Here is a 22,256-nt window from a genome sequence, read left to right on the forward strand (position 1 = left end):
AAAGAAAGCTATGATGTGGCATTTGGGAAACAGTGTACAGTTTTGGTTATCTCACAATATTGTAGAGCTGGAGAAGGTTCAGAAAAGGGCCACCAAAATGATTGGGGTTGGAGCAGTTCCCTTATGAGAGATAGTTGCAATGTTTGGAGAGGTAAGAGGTGACACGATAGAGATTTACAAATTCATACATAGCATGGAGAAAGTGTATAGTGAAAGCTTTGCTTCCTCTCTGCAGTGGCCATCCAATGCAGCTGAATGTTTAAAAATTATGGGCAGACAAAAGAAAGTACTTCTCCACATAGTGCAGTTAAGCTATGGAACTCACTGCTGCAGGAGGCAGTGATGGCCAACTTGGAAGAGCGTTAAATAAACCTATGTTGGCTATGTTCTGCCTCCAGAAGCAGTTTCCTGGAATTATCAGTTGCTGGAAATACTAATACCCCACCCGTCTGGCTGGGTTTCCCCAGGCACTGCAGGTCGCTTCCAGAAACTTGTGTTTGGGTCTTGCTTGTGGGTTTCCCACAGGCATCTGGGTGGCCACTGTGAGAACTGACCCAACATCCTTGCAGAGAAATTGCCACTACTAGTCCAAACCTTCGGGGGTAAAGACTCGATCAAGGGTGTGCCCTTCTAAACCTTCGAATGTTGGACTAATGACAATTTGAGATAGCCCCATGGTTGTCATGTGACCATGAGGTCCTAAACTGGCCCAGCAGCAGCATCCACAGATACTGAAGTCATCCAGGACTGTTGTCCTACGATCCTCTTAGCACCATGTCAGAGACCACCTCTGCCAGCTTGGTTAGGGATGCCACTGGGCAACAGGGTGGTCAGTAGACCAGCAGCACCCCCAATTTGTCTTTTGAGCCCAACACCTGATGCAGACCTCTAAGACCACCCCAACATCAAGAGGTATTCTGGTAAAGGAGATGGTGCTTCTATGATAGCCCACACCCACACACCCCAGTCCAGATTTGTATTGTATTGAGTACTCAGATGGGCAGTTGAGTCAGGTCTGTGGCACCCAGTGCACCCCCCTTCACCCGCAATTAAGTCATGGATGAACATACTCCTATTGTGGCATTCATTTATAACACCACCGAACCAGAGAAGCCAGTAACCTCTGAAGGAGTAGGAAGGCTGCAACAGTGGGCCATCTGTCCCAGATGGTGGTCAGCTCTTCCACTCCAACTATACCTTCCCTGGCCCACCACCACTGAAACTGGGGCATCTTCTCAACTCCCTGCTACCTGCCGACCCAGATACAACCTAGTACCATTATTGTGTCACCTCCACAGCTGGGAGATTAGGCCACAAATAATAAAAAGGCCAAGTAGAAAGTGCATGCCACACTCCTCTTTGTCTCACTCAAGGGGAACCTGCCAAACAAAAAATCCCTTCCTCCAGGGCAGGCATCCCCAAACTGCAGCCCTCCAGATGTTTTGGCCTACAACACCCATGATCCCTAGCTAGCAGGACCAGTGGTCAGGGATGATGGGAATTGCAGTCCAAAACATCTGGAGGGCCGAAGTTTGGGGATGCCTGCTCCAGGCTATCGCCAGGTCATGGGCCCGTCTCCTCGAATGCTTGACCTACAATTCCCTATCTTGATTGACAGGTGTGTGCCCCATTACCTCCCCAAAGGCAGCAACTCCACCACAGTAAATTCTGCCAGACGTGTCAAGTCTGCTGCTACAGTAAGGCAGATTCTGGACCACTGCCATGCCTCAGCTGATAGGCAGCCAGTCAACATTCAAGGGGTATCACTGCAATCAGCACACACTTTAAGCTGCAGGCAGGTATCTAACAGAACAAACCGATGGAAGGCAAACTCTCTCTTGGTAGCTGGGTGAGCAGATCAGGCAGTGGCCATGGAAGTGCCAAAAAGCCCCTTCCTGTGTAGTCCCCCTGCAGATCTGCTCTCATGAGATACAATTTTTAAAAAATGGAATATATATATATTAGTCCGCCTGTGGGATTTTCATATGGGATAAAAATGTTCTCTAGCAAAGGACTCGATTTTTCTCCAACAAATGAGCCTGCCATGGTGGCAGGCTTCCCACACAAGAGAAAAATAGCATGGTAAACAGCTCAGACACAGACCAGCAGATGGGGCTTCTAAGCAGAGTTCCACAGCCCATGCTCATAGCCTACATTTCTCCCACACACTCTGCTACTGTTGTTCCAGGCATCCTTATGCAATTCTCCACTCCAGTACCAGTTTAGGCTAGCAGCTGTATGCAGCTTGCCTCCTTGCCAAATTCTGCTTGTAGGAGCCTGCCCTCCTATTAAATTAAGCTGCAGTAGAGATTGCAGTACGTGAAGGACGATGAGCCATGAAAATGTCCACTTCCCTAAACAAATGATATGAAGACCCTGCAAGAAAAGTAAAAGGTATTTCATAAAAGGTATTCCTTAATACCTCCATCTCAGCCTAACCATTCTATTTGTAGATATATTTTGTATTCAGGGGAGGTGGTAGCAAGGGCGTCAGAAGCCTTTGATTCTGCTCATCCAGTGTAATCTACGGTACTCATCACTACAGCTTTTAGCCGCCACCTCTAGGCCTTACTGCCAAGCCACGACTCCCAACTTCTGAGCTGCCAGTGCTAGCAGGGTTATGTGTACACTAGGGGTTTCCTAGGAATCTCTGCTTTCATATGACTAAAACAGGATTCTGGGCCTTACCAACACAGATTCAAAGACATACTTGAAAGTGCATGGAGCAGTACTGGCAAAGATCTTGAAACACAAGAGGGCTGGGCTAAAACATGCCTAGTGAGTTGCAGGTGTAAATCTTGTTCCCGCCCTTGCCTATAACTTAGAAAAAAATTATTAAAAATAATTTTAAAATGCATACTTCTGAACATACAAATTGCGAGTCAACTTTTGTTAGTGTAAAATCTGGATTACTTGGACACAGAACTAGTTTCTTTCAGTACCAAAATATACAGCCTTGACAACACTGGACCTAGACTTTCTTCCCATTGCTGGGCTCCAAATTAAATACTCCCAATCCTTGGCTATTATCCATGACAAAACCTAAACATCTTAGAGTACCTTCCTCACAGATGCCATCATTAGGCAAAGTCTAAATAAACTTGAGCTTAATTTCAGTGCAGGGATTAATCCTGCTTGCCTTTTTCATCAGTCCCTTTTGAAATACTTCCTCCTAACCTATTTTTAGCATTTGGTCACTATCTTCCTGTTATACCACTCCTATAACTGAATTCACAGAATGAAGTTCTTACTGTCTTGGTTCATTTCCAACTTCTGCTGCTTCCCCCCTACTTTTCACTGCAAGCAAAAAGCTGAATCGTTACTCCATTACCAGTAAAGGTTCCAGCAACAGTAATGTTTGACATATAACCAAGACTTTCTTTGTGGATCTCTGAGCCGCCAACAACCTGGAATCCAGCAGAACCTCTCTTTAAACATGTCAGTTCCAGACACACTTCACATGGAGAAGAAAACATTAACACCACTTTATTCTTGTTTAAAGAAAAATATCCAAATACACAAGGGATCCGTGGAAGGTTACATGTTAAGAAGAAATGGGGTAGGACAGGCAGAACTGAAACAGACTTACCCTTCTAAACAAAACCAGTTAAAATCAATTACATCAACTGGCTGATGGGGCCTCATTGGTTAGGCAGCCTGGGAGACAAAAGCCTCACCTGGCTGGACCACATGGGGCACGGAAGCGTCTCCATTCATCACTCCATTGGGGGCTCCATCATATATCCATTCTCAGTGGACAAATAACCATCAGCTGACTGCATGGATTCTTGGTCCAGGAACATATCCTGGCTGGTTTCTTCCAAGGCCTCTCCCATGCCATTGTCCTGCCCCCTCTCTTCCCGTTTATCCCCTCCCCGCTCCCCCCGCTCCCGCTTGTGCTCCCTGTCACGGTCCCTATCTCTGTCCCTATCACGACGACGCTCTCTGTCACGATCCCTGTCTCTGTCTTTGTCGCGATGGCTGCGCCGCCGATCCCTCTCTCTATCCCTGTCCCTTTCCCTGTCTCTGTCCCTGCCCTTCTCTTCCCCCACTTCGGGCTTCACCTCCAGCCCATCTACGCCCATCTCGCCAAGGGTGGCCTCATCAGGCTGGGCCTCAGCCACTTCTGGCAGCTCTTCCTTCTTGTCTCTGTCCCGGTCCCGGTCCCGCTTGCGATCCCTGGAACGGCTGCGGCGCTTGCGCTCCCGGTCTTTATCCTTGCTGCGCTCCCGGCTGCGCTTCCGCTCATCTTTCTCTTGGCTCCGCGTCCGCCGCCGGCGTTCCCGGGATCGGCTGCGACGGCGTTCCCGCTCTTTGTCCCTGTCTCGGCTGCGGTCTCGGCGATCACGCTCCCGTTCGCGGTCTCGATCCCTGTGAGCCGGGGTGGTGGTGAGGGGACAGAATGTACTTTCTCAAATGTCAAGTAATTGTCTTTAACTACTACTTTGGCACTGCACAACACAAGAGGAAACCCATGAATGAACATGGCATCTCTACAAAGACACATCTGCACTACAAACTGGCTTAACTATCATGTCTTCCATGATCCAGCATTATACAAAAGCAACACACAATAAAAGGCTTGCAATCCAAACTACCTTAATCACAGAATCTGGTTTCATACCCTTATCTTTACAATCAAGGGGGGGAGGGTTGAGACAAATTATACAAATCTATTCAATCTGTCCCATTTTGTGTGTCTTTAATTTTTAAGACATACAAGAGGAGGGTCTGGCTGCAATTGAGAAATGTTCTAATTTTAAATGCTACCATAGGATATTTGCTTTTGACTATAAGCTTGTAAGCCTTCTGTACGTTTAGCACAAAGTTAGTGCTAAGTAATACTTTGAATGGGAGCTGCCACCAATCATTCTCTTGTATTAGAAATGAAATTCCTATAACAGTATAACTTTTTGAGGGGAGAGGGAGAATGGCAGTGATACCAATCTGTTCTACTTTATGCAACTCAACTCACCGTTCATCGTATCGGGAAGTGTCATCCCGGCCTGAATGTCTGATGTTGACGTCAGCACCTCCTCGCCGGGTGCCACCGAGACCACCACCTGCAAAGGAGGGGGAAGACAATGTTGGGTCTTTCCAGGCTTGTTCACAATTAGGCCAGGACTGGAAGAAACACTGTCCTTCAGACTTGTATGCCCAGTGTGTGCTGTTCTAGTTCTAATATATCTTGCTTAAATTGAACTCATCTGAAACCAGAGAGAGAGGGTAAAGGATCTCTCCTGGTTTCTGAGCCACATCTGCAGTGAGAACAATTTCTCCTGCCTCGCAAAAAGCATACAGAAAGCAGACCTTGCCAAATGGAGGGATCAGAAGGAAGGATGAAAGCACCTTGGAACGGTTCATGTCCATAATTTACCTTTTTTCCAGAATCTGACTAAGAATCGACAAGTACCTCTGGCCCAACACAACCACCTTCACAGAAAACATCAACAGATGCCTATCCAGCATTACCTTGAAAACTTCTCAAGCACAGGGAATTTCTCTGCCTTTCAACTGCATTTCTCCACTGGCAAACAGCTCCCACATGTAAGCAGGTTTTCAAAGAAACATTTAACTCAAGTCTACTTTCCTCTTGCTAAGACCTAACCATTCTTGGCGCACCCTCAGAAAACATAGGGAATAGCCACTTTAAGTACGCAACTCCCTATGTTTCAGTTTCCTTCTTTCTGGGCTGGACATATTTAGCTCCCTCGGTTTGTCTTCTAGATGGTTTGATCTCCACTTATTAAATGTCAACATTCTTGGTGGCCAGAATGCAGCAGTCTAGCAGCGTTGATGTCTGCCCCCCTCAAGACTTCTTAGGACTTGCAACTATCGGGGACAAGGGTGGGGCAGAAAAAACTGGCAGCAAGCACAGTACAGCTCTCTGCACACACTTACCAAGCCTGCGTGGGCGCCATCCCTTCACCGTGCGGCCTCTCTCTACGTCCACCAGCACCCGCCTGCCATCTATTTTTTTCCCATCGGCGTGCTTGTATGCCGCTGCAACAGATTAGGAGGGGTATCCAGGGGGGAGGGGAGGGCAAAGGGAACTGCCATTATCCAGACTGCACATAAACAAGCCCACCCGCCCCCAAAGACATATACCACACACAAAGGATTCTTAAGGAGGCTCCCGTGGCCCCGCTGCCCCGGGCGAGGGATTGCTCCACATCTGCTTGGGAAGCATTTCCTCAAAGCTCGTCCTGAACACAAGAGCTTGCCTTGATTAAAGTAGCTGGGCAAAATCCACATCATTGTGGGAGTGGGGGGGGGACACAACCGGCAAGTAAGCTTTATGGGCTGCCTGACCACAGCTGCCGCAGAGCCCCAGAGTTGTGGAGCAATCCCCAGCACCACCTCATAATGTAGCCCCCCCTGGCCTCTGCTGCAAAAAGAAGGAAGGTTATTGAGCAGTCAAGACTCACACTACATACATCACTTGCCCAGAAGGAAAAAGGCTGGGTACAGACAAGCAAGCCCTCCACCCCAGCCCTCCCAGCAAACCTCAGAGTGGGCCAGGCTCTGCTGCTTATTTGTATCCCCAACCAGCCAGTCCCAAGATTGGCCATGCCCCCAAACCCAACCCAAAAGCAAGAGTTCCTGCCATCAAAATAAATAAATAAAAATTTGGAGGGGGGACCAAACAGGTGAAGGGGAGGGGGGGAGAGGGCTATATAAATGCTTTCTAGGTTACAGGGGAGTGAAAGGTCTGGCGGGGAAGGGAGAGGGTAGTACGCACAAGGAAAAACACTCAGGGAACTGGCTGGCACCCTCGCTCAACACTCCCAAGGCCACTTTAACCCACTATTCCCCCCCCCCTTGCCGCTTTCAAACCCACTGCAAATCTCTAGGACAACTTTTAGGGGAGAGGAAATGTTCTCAAGCCACTTGCTAAAGGAAGGGTGGGCGAGCACAGCTAACAAGTAAAAAGGAAATAAAAGCATTTACCTGGAGAAACTACTTACAAAACCATTGCAACTTTTAACTCCTCAAACTCACTGCATCGGGCTGCTAGCGCTGGGGCCCGAGGCGCAGCTCCCCCCTGCCCGGGCGCCCCCGGCTGGGGCGGTATTTTGGGTTTTGCATTTTAGCTGCTGAGCCGACCTTCCCTGCCTTACCTGTCTCAGCAGCAGAAGTCGGACGCTCAGATCCCACCCCACCCTTGCCAGCCCCTCCCCAGTCCCCCCCCCCCGCCTCATCCCACTCCCCAAAACTACATAAAACTCTTAAGAGCTTGAAGATAGTTTATGCCTTAAGGGGTCCTTGCAAGCTTTGTGGCTCCCACGCACCACCATTCCTCAAATATACTAAAGGCACCTATATGTGGTCAATAATGCAGGTGTGGGCAGTAGGTCCCATGGTCAGTGAAGCAGCACTAGACACTACCAGAGGATTTCAATCCACAAATTTCTGAAGTATTCCCTTTTAAAGACATGCCCATCACCAAATTCAGAGAGCCAAATGTTGCCATTGTTTATTATCAGTTATCAAAGTGCTGGGTGTCTTTTAAAAAAACAGAGCAAGGTAGTTGACTGTATGTCTTTTTGGGGGACACTTTCAAGAATGAAATTTTACTTTTATTGAACATGCGCAGTTCAAAAGAGCAGGGGAACGTATGCAGTTATTTTTAGATAAAAATGCAGAGGCTGCATTTTCTTGAAAAGCACAAAAAATTAAATAGAAAGGTTTAAAGCCAACCACATGCATAAACTGCATTAGAGGAAAAATAAAAACATTATCCTTAAGCGTGCACATAAAAAGATAAGAGATAATCTCTCTCTTCAATGTGGGTACGGAGGATTTCTCCCTTCCTCTCTCATGCTCAAGGAGGATGTTCTCATATACGTAACGGGGGGAAAAGGGTTGAAATTCCCTTCTTATAGAAACAAATGGCAAAAATCTTCTGATGTACATACATTTTAATGGGAAAATATTACTTCAGAAAAAGAGACTTGGAAGCTCTCCATTTCAAACAGAAGGTTCCATGAAATAAAGAAAAAAGGACTGACTCTTAACTGCACAAAACATTTTCACCTCTTCTGATTTCACCTGTTCTAAATTCTGATGCAACAGTACACAGCAGAAAAGCTCTGATTTTTTTAAAAAAGTCCAAAAATCAATTTCTTTGAAGGAGGATGTATTTTTTCCAACGGTCTGCCATCCCCCCAACCTTCATTAAAAAAAAGAAAAGAACAAAAAGTTGAGATTGTTCAGCTACTAGAGAAAGCTGTGGAAGGTGGAGCTTGACAAGATCTTCATCGTCAAGTCAGGCTTTGTCCAATGACCAATGGCAAAGATGTCATCCTGGGCCTCGAAGCCCTGAGAATCAGAAGCCAGTCACAGTTTGGATCTTGGGGCACGATGACAGACCGCCATCCCTTACAAATTGAGTCTCCAAGTTAGCCTCATGGCTCATTTCCAAAATGGGCAGCCAGTGGACCAAAGTCAGCAAGGAGCAGCGTCCCTGCCCCCCATATTCACCACCATTTTATTGAAGATAGGAGACGAAGCTGGGCCTTTTCTCCAGTGAAGAGGTCAGTCCATGGTTGGGCGAGTCCCAGATTGCTTACCTGAAACCACCCTCTGCATTGCATCTTACCTTCCTGGGACGTTTTATAATTAAGCACAATGACCCTAGCATAAAAAAATCCCCAAGCTTTTCTCAGGGCGTTCAAGGGCTTTGAGCAGCAGCAGCAGCTGACATGTTGGGGAAGCTCACCTAGAACAGCTCTGTTGTCACATTACACTGAGGCCTGAAAAGTTACTATTCAAGCCCTTTCTGGTATCCCATCAATGACCAAGCCCTGGTTTTTCAAAGCTTTTCAATGCCTTCAAACTTTTCTCTCTAGGAGAGGCCAGTTCACACATTACTCTAAAGGATAACTTGGTGAATTCATTTTTCACACAGAAATCTCACCACAAAGAGATTCCTAATAATTCTTCATGCTTTCATGTGCTTGCACAATTAATAAGAGGCAAGGACACGCAGGGTGTGCATCTTCATTCACTGTACCTCTCTCATCCTATTTATAAGGGCACACCTTTATGAGAACAAATCAACAGAGAAGAATGTATAAGGAATCCCTCCATCTTGTGACAAGATTGCTATGTAAAAGATGAGTATGAGACTCTCTGTAAGTAGCACTTACTTATCAGAATTTGGCAAAGTAACACTCTGCTCTGGATTGCTGAAGACACATAATCACAATGCTGGGGAGGGAGCTTTCATAATTTACCAAGTCCCTCAAGGAGCCAACAGCGAACACCTGTTAATCAGCACACTAAGCAGTTCATAGCTCCAATACTAAACTCATAGGCACTCTTGTTTTTTCCTGTTCCTTAACAGATCCAAGGGCAGCACTTACCGCTTTCCCCCTAAGATTCAGAGGTAAACAGTAAAGTTTCAAGGGCAAAGGTGGGGTTTTTTTGGTTTAATTAACTTTCCAACCTAGTCAACAGTGCCCCAAAGCAAAGCAGAGGTGCAGAGTACATGCACATTGACCTTTATGATTTGCTATTTAGTGATATACTGCTGCCTTTGACATTCTAGATCTTGCCTTGCAGACAATGGCAAGCTGAATGGCCCCATCTAAATCCTTATTAAGTTTCAATACTCCAAAGCTTAAAGGCCTCTGACAGAACACATCCTTCCAATGTAAATACTGGGAGGCGCAGGATGGTCCTTTTCAGGTGTAAGTCCTGAATTTTACCTTTTACCAAGCCTCCCCCCACCTTGGCATTCCTAGCTATAGCCTGCATTAGGCAGGGTTGAGGGCTCCAAATACTACACAATTGAAAGATCTAAACTAAAGGAGCCAGACAGAAAAGAAGATAACAAGAAAGAACAGCAAGGTATGTGTGATGTCTCTGAACTGCCTTCTCTAGCAATAATTAGGAACCCAGCAACAGTGGTATAGTTGCCTGCTTGTATGTTAAAACCCACATTGGGGGATCAACGATTTAGAACCTCTGTTGAGACAGACATCCCAACCGTGTCCCACTTGCAGGTCCCATTACGGCCTTGGCAAGCCCTGCAAGGGTAGCCAGAGGAATTACTCTACATAGCTTTGTGCTCCCACTCTTGCTAACTACCCAACCACCCATCAGCTTCCTAACTAAAAGCAGAGCTCAAATATCCTCAGTCCTGGTTCCTATCAATCGATGAGCACAGGCATAAAAATGCACTCCCTCCTAAGAAACACACATCAGCCACTCAGGGATTATGTACATTAACAGGAGCCTCTAACAAAGATATCTGCATCCAAGTTTGGCCAGGGGCAGGTTGCGATGGCTCATGGTAAAATATTTTTAGTCAATGCAGTTTCCGTACCTAGAGATAAAGCACCAAAGCCAAAAGATTTAAAATGTAACTTGTGTAAGGCCCCGTGTGTCTCAATCTGATTCAAGTGACCCAATAACTGGGAAGAATCCTCCATTCCACAAGTGTACAATCTGTTAAAACTTTGAAATTCAAGAACTGACTCAAGTGGTAGTTGATATCGATGTTTGCTCTCCCCTAATACAGCCATGCAAATAATTGTTCAGAGGATGGCTTCCCATTCATTCCTAAGCTTACAAATACCACTCCACCTCTCACTGCTACCAGTCACTCCACTGCCCAGGCACCTAGTCCGGGTGCCTGTCCAAGTAAAGTGAGAAGACAGCCAGGTACACATGCTTTATGATGCTATCTTGTTTTCAAGATAGAATAATGGAGCTTATACGTGAGTGGCTCTATCCCTCTTGACACTGGAGGTGCTTCTTTGGGCAATTGTCACCGGCCACAAACATCAGGCAAGTGCTAAATTACAAGGCTGCCTTAATATGCTGCAACTTGCTTTTATATAAGCTAGAATGTTTTAAGAAAGATGTAGTCTACGGTTTTCCCACCTTTCCAAAGAGGACTAACACAGCCCAGTCCTTTCCAAAGAGCACTAACACAATCTAACCCAGGTCTGCAAGGATATTTGGGAGCCTCATATTAGCATCAGACTTTACCATCACTTGTGTCTACACTATTAATGTAAGCAGTGATGGAAGGTAGAAAGATTAACATTCTCATGAAGATTTCAGAAAGTGACCTCAAATACTGTGATACTTTCTTATGTGTGTTAATGATTGAGAGGAAGCATTTTGGTCTAGCCAGTTTGAAAAGGAGTGAGGAGCCCCTACCTACTTGGGGCAAAACTAATATTTTTGAAATAACTCTCACTTGCAAACTGTTTCTGCCTGCGTTGTTTAATGATTGCCAATCCAGCCCCACAGAGTGCAGAGCATAAAACAGCACATGTGTGTCTTGGAGAGGGAGGGTTCACTCAGGATATTTGAGCCCTACTGGAGAGGGCTGACCTACTATTCTTCCCTCCCTCCCCATTATATTTATGCTGCAAAATATAAGGCCAACAACCAAGCATAAGGAACCCATTTCTCCTTCTCCTTCCACACAGCAAGAGAACAGCGCAGAAGCCAGAAGAGAAACATATTCCTCTTCCTTCCCTCCACCCCACCTCCACACTAAGTCATGTCACCTAGCATCTGCCTTTGACCTGGCTTGTGTATAGAAGTGTGTTGGGTACTGCGGTTTCTTACCAATTATACAAACCCTTATACCAACCATACAATGAGATGTTGTAAAGGGGAAGCATAAGGATCAGCTGCAAGCCAGCAGTGGCAATAGCCATCAGAAAGGTGGCTGCAGTGACAATAAGAACACAGAATTAATACACCCCGCTCACAACACGCCTCTCAACAACAGCATCTTTTCAAAACACAGCTACAGGTCAAAGTTACACTTGCTTTAGAAGAACTACTTCTTCACAGCATTCATTCTCCCCTCTTAAAAAAATTTTAACAGAAAGGAGATGGGCAACAGTTCAGAGTGTGGGGGGCAGCTTTTATGACGCTGCTGGGTTCGGCAATGCAAGCAGGAACTCCAGCCTGCCCAAAAAGATGCTGGCATGACTAGTTGCCCACCCTCGGTCTACAGGGTTCCTCCCAACACAAGGGAATCTTGAGGGGTAAAGATGAGAGCTGTTGAACTGTTGCCTGTTACTTTAGCATACACATACGCTCACACACAATGCATTTGCAGCACCCCAGCTACGTTAATTTCTTTTTTCAGGACTAGACAAAGAGATGGAAGTGATGCTCTCGAAATAGAGCAAGCCTACCTAGAGTAAAACTGAGATTCCCAAGTCCAAACCCTACATGAATGATTGAATGACAAAATATACAGGGAGAAGGGGGTAAAACTTTCTCCCTTCTGGATTCAACTATTGATGTGATTGGAAGGATCCCCCCCCCACTTTCTATTGTTGGTATGACTGGAAGGGTCCTCACTCGGAAACCCAACAGGGCCAGATTAACGGAACTTGGGTGCTTGCCAAACCAAGCCAGGCTCCCCCACTCTGTACTTACCTGTTGGGGGGAGCCCAAGCCCTCAAATAACTCAAGGGCTTTGAAAAAAAAAAACATGCTTTTGTAATAGAAAAACTAATTTATAAAAAGACAAAACGCACAAATCATAAAAACATCCCAGAAAACTATTGTACTTACAGTGCATGTCACGTTCATGTTCATATTCAATGAAGGCGTAGCCACGTGGCTTGCCGGAGTGCTTATTGTACACCATGTAGATCTGAAACAGAATTGGAAGTGGCAGCAAGGGTTAACTGGTTAAATGTATAGCCCTAATACCTTCTTAGGACACAAATGAAGTCCATCTCCTTATAAAACCCCTTCACTTGAGACCACAAAGAGGAAAATGATCAGTACACATTCAACTTTCGGCTTCTTGGCTGACCATGTCTGCTATGGTGTAATTAGAGGGGCATTTCTGCAACAACAAAAAAGATACAGTGGTACCTCTACTTACGAATAACTCTACTTACAAATGTTTCTACTTACGAACGGAGCTCCGTCCGCCATCTTGGATGCGGTTTAGATAGGATTTTTTCTACTTACGAATTTTTTCTCCCAATGCATTCCTATGGGATTTGACTTGCAATTTTTTTCGACTTACGAATGTTCGTTCGGAATGGATTAAATTCGTAAGTAGAGCCACCACTGTACCTAAGAGATACAGGAAGCTCCGGATTCCAAAGCCCACATTACATTCTGTATGAACTAAGCCTAGAAATTCCCACTGTGCCCTCTATATAGAGTAGCTGTGAGAGCACTAGAGAAATGAGGAAATGATAGCACAGAGATGAGGAAAGTAGAAATCCCAGGGAACAAGTTCTGTCTTCCATGTACAAGTGCTAAAAAAAAGGAGTTCAATGAGTTGAGATAGAAACAGCTTTTCCGCAAGAGTCACTTGCACCCTTACATCTCTCCACCCCAGCATTGTAAATGTCTTTGATAAAACAATGTGAGAGACAGGAGGCATTGGAAAGATAGCAGTGTTAAAATCAAGTCGATTTATCCTAAACCACAGAACTAGAGATATGTTCCAAATATATGAAGTGCTTCTGATAAATCAGAAGCATTTGAATGCAAAACAATTATCTTTGAAATGAAATAAAACGATGTGGGAAGAAAACGAAGATTAAAACTTACTCTCTTAGAAAGAGGTAAATGGGGATTAAAACAATGAAATTAAGCAGAAAGCCCCTCACCCACCCCAAAATACTGGGCTACACAATTCATCACTGGGAAATATGGCGATAATTATGTTCAATAAATTATTATCTAACAGCTATTGAATTTTATTGATTGGTTGCCAAACAGATGCAAAAATAATCTTTCTACTTACTCTTTTGATAGGGCCATAAACTTCAAACTCCCGCCTCAGCTTGGATTCTGTTGTGTCATAGTTCTGCAAGGAAAATGGGAAGTCAAATAAGGAGCAGGCATAGAGATCATAACTGGTAGAGTTGTTTTTGTTTGTTTTGTAGATATGACTTAAATGATATAAACAAACTGGCAGGCAAAATATCACAGAAGCAGTTAAAGGTTCGCAGAAGAGAACCCATTTCCCCCCTCAAAGAGCAATCATATATTTGATGCAGACAGTATGCTACACTATATGCACAAATTCTGAAATACCCTGGGAACCCTTCTGTCATTTTCTTATTTATATGCGTATGAAATAAAACTTTACCAATCTGCATAGCTTTTCAGCCAGACTATTTGAATTCCAACTATTCATTGTAGCTCCATTCTTCCACAATTTTTTTGCAATCACTGCTCTCACCAAATTAAGGTCCCAATTTTCAGACCATCATTTTTATTATTTAAAAACAAATGGAATATTTATTTCTGGGGATTTTGTAATTTGTTGGCCTAGTTGTTTTGAATTTTTCCTCAAATATCTCATCCCTTATGACATGTCCACCACATGTGTTTGAAAGACCCTTTGTCTTAAAACCTCTACAACGTAATGCTGATGCATTGTTGTGAAAGTAAGATAGTCTTAAGGGAGTTAATTATCATTTTCATGTTGTCCCAGTCCTGTTTCCCAGACTTTTCTTAACTCTTCAGGTGGGGCAATCTGAAAAATGATCCTACTTGCTACCATGAAAGCCACACAATGTTGGGATGGTGTAGTTAATGCTTCCACTGCTCCCTAGAGCTACATTCCCATATAAAATTCCAATAGTTTATGAAGCTTAGCCCATTTCTGTGATTCAGAAATGGCCTGTTTCTCTCAAGAAAATCAGAATGACTTTGTATCAGGATGAATGGGGAGATCCCTGGCACGAGGGGTTCTTTGTGCTCTTTCCGTACTTTTAACACTTTAAAAGCTGTGCCATAATTTTTAATCCTGGTTTTTATAAGTTTATTTACATAGTACATATTTATTTACTGTTGGCAATGGTGGAAATTGCTAAAGCAGCTGTTTGCTTCCATCTGTATTCCGACCTCTCTTACTGGTAAGGACACTAGCAATTTATTTTAAACAAAGTGTTGGCAGAAGGAAGAAGGTAACTTACAACTCTGGCCACAAAGAGAGTCTTGAAGGCATCTCCTTGAGCATTGGGATCATTGTGAGGGTCCCCTGATTGGAAGAAGAATAAGGCAACGGATAAGAAATGGAGGAAAAGGGAGGGGTCGTTTGTCCTTTCACACGTGAACATTAGGCCCATCTTAAGAGGAATCAAATGAAACACGGAATTCATTCATAGTTAGACCAAAAGTGGTGTGACTTTCACAAAGTTCACTCCTTCCCCCATTACGCCTCTCCCTGACTTACACATCTTCAGCTCAGTCTCAACCTCTTGTTGCCGGCGCTCAATCTTCTCCCGCCTCTGCAAGGAAAAGTGTTGAGGACAGAAGATTAACTACCTGAAGAAATACATCCCTTTGAAAACAATAGGGACCCATAAACCTCAGCATCTAAGAAAAAAAGCTACAAACAGGCAAGGGTAGAACCTGAGGCATTCCCCCATGCAATCTAGGAATCCTGGATCAGAGCTACTGTTGCAATAACCCACAAATTGCTATGCCCTGTACATACCTTCCGTTCCATTCGTTCCTCACGCGTCTCTGCACGGGTAGGTGGGGGAGCATCACGTGGGTCCTGTAAGAGAAAGACCTCATTTTTTTAATAAATGGCACTCAAATTTAACAAAGGACAAAGTGTTGAGAAATAATAGCCGCTCTTGCAACAGCCAAACTCTGCAGGCACTAGCCAATGTTCTAACAAATTACAAATCAGGCCAATTCTTAAAAGTACTTACCTCAAATTCTCGAATGTAGGGGGCAATGCCACTGTAGGGCTGATTATGGTGCTTCTCATGGGGTAGTTTCTCCAGAGGAGGTAGGTAGGGTATAGGATCACGGGGGGCAAATAGTGCCAACAAATTTGGGGGCAGGAATTGCGTCATTTTGGAAAACCTGCCACACATAAGAGAAAGAACAGACAGTTTGAGAACAGGATAAAGACAGCTGGTGCAGAAGTTCTTAACATGGCACAAGAATTGTTAGTAATCCACATCCATGCACAAACCAGGTTTTTTTTTAAAAAAACCCACTTCTGAACATCAATGATTGGAGGCTGGACTTATAGTACAATCCTATGTCCATTTATGTAAAGGTAAAGGGGCCCCTGACCATCAGGTCCAGTTGTGTCCGACTCTGCGGTTGCGGTGCTCATCTCGCTCTATAGGCCGAGGGAGCCGGCGTTTGTCCGCAGACAGCTTCCGGGTCATGTGGCCAGCATGACAAAGCTGCTTCTAGCGAACCAGAGCAGCACACGGAAACACTGTTTACCTTCCCGCCGGAGCGGTCCCTATTTATCTACTTGCACTTTGATGTGCTTTCGAACTGCTAGGTGGGCAGGAGCTGGGACCAAGCAACGGGAGCTCACCCCGTTGCAGGGATTCGAACCGCCGACCTTCTGATCAGCAAGCCCAAGACTCTGTGGTTTAACCCACAGCGCCACCTGGGTCCATTTACTCAGAAGTAAATCATACTAAGCTCAACCTAGTATCTCTCAGGCTCCCTCCTCCCTATACTACACCTCTCTTATCAGCTGGTGCAGCAGAGAGTAGTACTGGAATACTATACACACTCACCTGGGAGAAGTAGTCCCAGAGAATGCCACTGGTAAGAGACTGCTTCAAAACAGGAAGTCCTGTTTTGAATCTTCCCACTGTTCAGATCTGAGGCCTGCTCCAGACATGCATCAAACAGGCGTGGGGGGTGGGGTGGGGGGAAGGGGGTAGAGTGGACTGTACCATTTCACATCGCAAGTGGGCAATTTATTATTGTCCAGTGCTCCTTGGGCCCCCTTCCCCCTGCGTACAAAACCACTTGCGAGGAGCGAAAACAAGCAAGCAAGAAGGATGAGAAGTTTTATAGACCCAACCGCTCTCTCTACAGTGCACAGCTCTTCCCATCTCCGTTTTCACTATGTACGAGAGCATTCAAAGAACGTGAGCGCACACATACACACACACCTGCAGTTCGAAGTGGTACAGTCCATTCCACCACCTTAGCCCTCCCCGTCCCGTCTCCCCCGTCCCCGCCTCATACTGCATTGGTAGAGGCCTCAGAAAGTGGCCTTATGGAGAGGGTGGGAAATAACCATATGGTGACCTACCGTACAGGGCTGCTGTAGAAGCAGACACAGTACATACATAAGTGCAGTGCTTTGAAAACGGTGTGAATAATAAGGTACCATAGTTATTACTATTACTATTATTATTATACCAGCAGACTCCTGGATCCCTCCCCCTCTTCACCCAGAATCACAACCTCCCCTCTCCCTCCTTTTTTTTGTAATCAACCTTTGCTTCTCTGCCCCCCCCTCATAAAATCGCTGCCCTTAAACCTCCTCCCCCCCCAAAAAAACACACCAGTTATTCCCAAGCCCCTCCCCTCTGGCCCAACCGCACACCGACACGCGCGCGACAAAGGGGGGGCGGGTAGAAACACACCACAACAACCCCACTTCTTCCTCTCACACAGCGTCTCCCCCCCCCCCCGGTTACTGCCCCCCGCCCCTGGGCTGCGACCACGCTCCCTCACGTACTCGCCGCCTCTCTTTCACTGCGGTGGGCCGTGGGGGCTCTTTCCCGCTGCTGCCTCGGCGCCCGCCGCCGCCTCAGGCTGGGCCTAGTCCGTGCTGCCTCTGCGCATGCTCAGCCTCCAACCAACCAACCAACCAGTCCTCCCTCCCTCCTCCAGTCAGCATGTCTGGATCCTTACGCGGCCGGCTCTTCTTTTTCTTCGTTTTAATAACGCGGTGATCCCTCCGCGCGAGTTTTACGGTTGAAAGAAGCTGAGGTGGGCCGCGGATTGGAGAAGGGCTAGGGAAGTAGTCCTCTTAAGAAGAATAAAATGTTATGTATTACCGGTAGCTGCGCTGAGGCCAGTTCGAGGGTGGGCGAAGCCGGACGGTTTGGAGTGTATCGCCTGGGGGGTATAGAGGGGAAGCTGCACATTTTGAATGTTTCTCCTCTGAGCAGTTTAACACCCCACCAAAAACAAAACAAAAAACCCACTCCAAAGTCCATGTGGCATTTTGCTGCTTTGAACCCTTCCTCCTGACGCGACAAAAACCCGCGCGTAGGAAAGCTTTCGTTGCTGGCGCATGTCAGCGTGCCTGTGGAAATCTCACGTGGAAGGGAGTTCCGTCGGTTACCTCTGGCCAGAAGGACGATTAGAAGTCATTTCGCCCAGATTTTCCTGATCATGTTGAATACAGAGGGCAAGGGCAATCTTTTCCCACCCTCAGATTTGGTGCAAGAAGCTGTTTGTCCGTTAGCACCGCATAGCAAAAAGTGTTCACCGATTAAAGTAGGGTGCTTAAACTTAGATTAAGGTGCAGTCTTGGGAAGAAAGACACACTAAAGGAAGGAGCAGGCTAGTTTCTCACAAAAAAGGAATAGGACCTGTTCATTTTGCCTCATATCTCAGGTACTACAAAGGCTAGAAACTTAAAAAAAATTTAATGGAACCTAGGAGCCAGTATAATGGTTCGAATGCTGGACTTTTCCCATTTTTGAGCCATGAAGCTTACAGGATGACCTTGAGTCTCTCAGCCTAACCTACCTCAGAGGATCTCGTGAGCATAAAATGGGAAGAGGGAGAACCATGACATCACCTTTGTGTCACCTGAGCAGTTCTCAGGGACAGGAGTTTCTATAATATTCCTGGTGCCAGTGTAAGTAACCTCCTTTGCTGCATTGCAATGCTGCAAAATGAAAATAAAGCTCCAGATTCTAAGTTCATTCCTGCATTGCGGGGGGTTGGACTAGATAACCCCAGGGGTCCCTTCCAACTCTAAGGTTCTATAATTCTATGTCAACAGCACATCAAGCCCACACAAGGCAGCTTCTGCACTTTGTTGTTTAGTCGTGTCCAACTCTTCGTGACCCCATGGACCAGAGCACGCCAGGCACTCCTGTCTTCCACTGCCTCCCGCAGTTTGGTCAGACTCATGTTTGTAGCTTCAAGAACACTGTCCAACCATCTCGTCCTCTGTCGTCCCCTTCTCCTTGTGCCCTCCATCTTTCCCAACATCAGGGTCTTTTCCAGCTGCACTTATCACATAAACACAGAGATGAACCTTAGGACAGATCATTTGGGGAGTAGGATAGTGTGTAGCAGGCAAACCACCAAAGCAATAACATGAAAGGGAAACAACATACGCTTCTTACTATTAATAATAATAGTAAATTTTATATACGATTGGGCTGCCACAGTCATTCTGGGTGGCATCCAACAAAAATACAAACAAAGCTCTCTCTTTTTAAAAAATCAAACATTAAAAGCTTCCCAAAACAGCTCACCGGTACCTCAATTACTGCACAGCAGCTTGCAGAAAGGAATATATCTGAAGTGAATTGACTGGCAGCAGGTGGCACTGTTAGATAGTGAATGTTTCAGAAATATCCATCAGAAGATCTGCCTTGTGTAAGGTGAAGGAAAGCAGTAATACATAACTTTTCAAGATTTCTTGTCTTTATTGGCATAAGTTAAAACAGTAAAATCATAAAAATAATACAAAGTCATCCAAATACATTGATAATCCAAACACAAATAATATATAAAAGACTAGATAACCACCATCGAATAAATCAGGCAACTTTAGATTTAGCTTTAAAGATCTTGGCTAAGTACCCCAAAACAATCTTGGTAGTTTTGGGAGTATCATCCCTCAGGAAATATTGGATTACAGACTTTGCAAATCAATATTTTGAGCTGTAAGGGAGTCAGTCAGTAGGAGATCTCTGTGATGGGTGTTGAGAAGAGGGCAATCCAAAATTATGTGAGGTATTGTATCTGGTGTTTACTTATTACAGGAACAGAATCTGTTCTGGAAGGGGATTTTTTTGAAACCTTCCAAACCAGCGTTTCTCAACCGCTGTTCCGCGGCAAGACGCTGGCTGGTGTGCCGCGACGTGCGGCGATGAGAAGGGCGATTTGCATTGTCACGTGCCTGGCGGCCGCCAATGAACAGCACTAACCCGCCGGAAAGCATTATTTCTCCTCCTCTTTCCCAAAGCTCAGTGCAAACGAGCCTGGCGGCCGCCAATACACAACACTAACCCGCCGGACAGCAATATTTGGCAAGTGTTTCTTACAGTCATAATTATAATATAGGGCGGCACAGAGTTAATTTTTTTAACTTTTTTAATGGTGGTGTGCCTCGTGATTTTTTTCACGGAACAAGTGTGCCGTGGCCCAAAAAAGGTTGAGAAACACTGTTCCAAACAATACAGATGTGGGGAATGCACTTAGACGAGCTAGCATAAAAGCTCTGCAATACGATGGAGTATCTAAATTATAAAAGTAATTAGGCATTACTCCATGACGGGGCTGCAAACCTGCTCTCCTTGCAATATGAATGTAAATCGAACTCTGAAAACAATTCAGAGTTAAGCCCTTCTCTCTCTTAACAATCCACAGTACAGTGAAAGGTGTGGCCATAAACAGGGCAGAGAAAAAGTTTGAAAGTGTCAGCTCCAGATACCCTGTTCCCCTCATAGCCTAAAACTTACAGAGCAAAAGGGCTGAATGTCAAGGCTCACAGCATGCTAAGAGACCAACTAAGTTTGCCATAGGTATGAGCTTTTGTGTGCATGTACACTTCTTCAGATACCCTGAAGAATCTGAAGAAGTATCTGAAGAAGTGTGCATGCACACAAAAGCTCATACCTATGACAAACTTAGTTAGTCTCTAAGGTTACAACTGGAAGGATTTTTTTTATTTTGTTTTGACTATGTCAGACCAACACGGCTACCTACCTGTAACTAGCATACTAAGAGCTACAGTTCTATGCAAATAGGCATGATTGCAAGGGCACAACACAAAGACAACTGGAGGCCTCACAAATGATCATATTGTGCTCACAAACATTACAAGTTAAGGAAACACAGCAGTCTGTGGTGTAACTTGGATGAGGCGGAACAGACCAGATTCTTTAGACCAGAGGAAGGGGTGCTGTGTGTGTAAAACACACCCAGAAGCCTGTACCGTAATCCTTTTTCTTCTGCAGGGATGGGGAACCTGTGGCTCTCCAGATGATGCTTACTAACCACTTACAAACGTATTGCTATGAGAAATTCACACTAAAATCCTGATGCTCTTTTAAAAAATTTTTTATATTAAATGTAAGAAGAAAAACAAACAAGAACAGACATAAAGACCCCAAAAAACCCTCATGCCCACCCCTTCCATCAATGGTACAATGGTACATTGTAATTATACAATGGTACATTGTATAACGCAGGTGGCGCTGTGGGTTAAACCAGAGAGCCTAGGACTTGCCGATCAGAAGGTCGGCGGTTCGAATTCCTGCGATGGGGTAAGCTCCTATTGCTCTGTCCCAGCTCCTGCCAACCTAGCAGTTCGAAAGCACGTCAAAGTGCAAGTAGATAAATAGGTACCGCTCCGGCGGGAAGGTAAATGGTGTTTCCGTGTGCTGCTCTGGTTCGCCAGAAGCAGCTTTGTCATGCTGGCCACATGACCTGGAAGCTGTACGCCGGGTCCCTCAGCCAATAATGCAAGATGAGCGCACAACCCCAGAGTCAGTCATGACTGGACCTAATGGTCCGGGGTCCCTTTACCCTTTACATTGTAATAAATTCAAGTTTTCTACAGCATAAAGAGTAGAGCACAAAGTCTGAGCAGCAATCAGTTCATCATTCACAAAGAAAGAAAAGTTATTTTTCCTGAAAGGAGATGCAGTCTGTAAGTACAACATCCAAATTTGTAATGCTGCTGCTGATAATCAGTCTGTAAGTCCAGTATTGTTGGTGTATGTAATAAATTGCCAAAATGCTGATGAATTTTGATGAGGATTTTTTTTTAATGCAAAATCTAGAGAACTGAATTTTAGATTGGAAAAATTAGAAATTGAGAGAACCGAAACTTATAGGTTATTCCATCCCTTGCCGGCTGGAATAACTATTATGATTAGTAAGCTACTGATTAGCTCATCCTACCCTGCACTGCTACTATTTCATTATCTGGGACAGTGGCTTTCAAACTTCCTTCCAGAAAATCCTGGGCTTCCCTCAGTGTTTATCAAGCTCTTCAATTAGAAGATCGGTAATGGTGGCAGTATCCTTGAAACATGCCTTGCACGCCACCATCAATCTTCTATGCCAAGTGCAACCATGGGAGAGAGCTGGTCATTGTCCCAGGATGCATTCTCAGTTTGCACTAAGCACCAGTAGTAGGGATAAGCAAAACTGCCAATTTCAGCTTCTTTCAGTTTCTCATTTTCCGATTTTTCCTTTAAAAAGAACCAGACTTTTTGCAGTTTGGAAAGTGATAGGGAAATGCATTGGGAAGTGTG

At 45.2% G+C, this 22,256-nt stretch overlaps 1 protein-coding gene across 1 annotated transcript; it reads right to left on the minus strand.

Moving 5' to 3' along the window:
- Positions 1-3,455: 3,455 nt before the first annotated feature.
- SNRNP70 (small nuclear ribonucleoprotein U1 subunit 70) lies at positions 3,456-17,645 on the minus strand. Its single transcript, XM_035135425.3, has 10 exons — positions 17,480-17,645; positions 15,684-15,840; positions 15,461-15,523; positions 15,197-15,251; positions 14,937-15,001; positions 13,757-13,819; positions 12,559-12,640; positions 5,902-6,003; positions 4,976-5,063; positions 3,456-4,371 (listed from the first exon to the last, which is right to left on the minus strand). The coding sequence occupies exons 2-10, from the start codon at positions 15,828-15,830 to the stop codon at positions 3,717-3,719; spliced, it is 1,320 nt and encodes a 439-aa protein (XP_034991316.1). The 5' UTR covers positions 15,831-15,840; positions 17,480-17,645; the 3' UTR covers positions 3,456-3,716.
- Between the last annotated feature and the right edge of the window lie 4,611 nt (positions 17,646-22,256).

The sequence above is a fragment of the Zootoca vivipara genome, chromosome 12, assembly GCF_965207765.1.
Source record: "Zootoca vivipara chromosome 12, rZooViv2.hap1.1, whole genome shotgun sequence".
Lineage (NCBI taxonomy): Eukaryota > Metazoa > Chordata > Lepidosauria > Squamata > Lacertidae > Zootoca > Zootoca vivipara.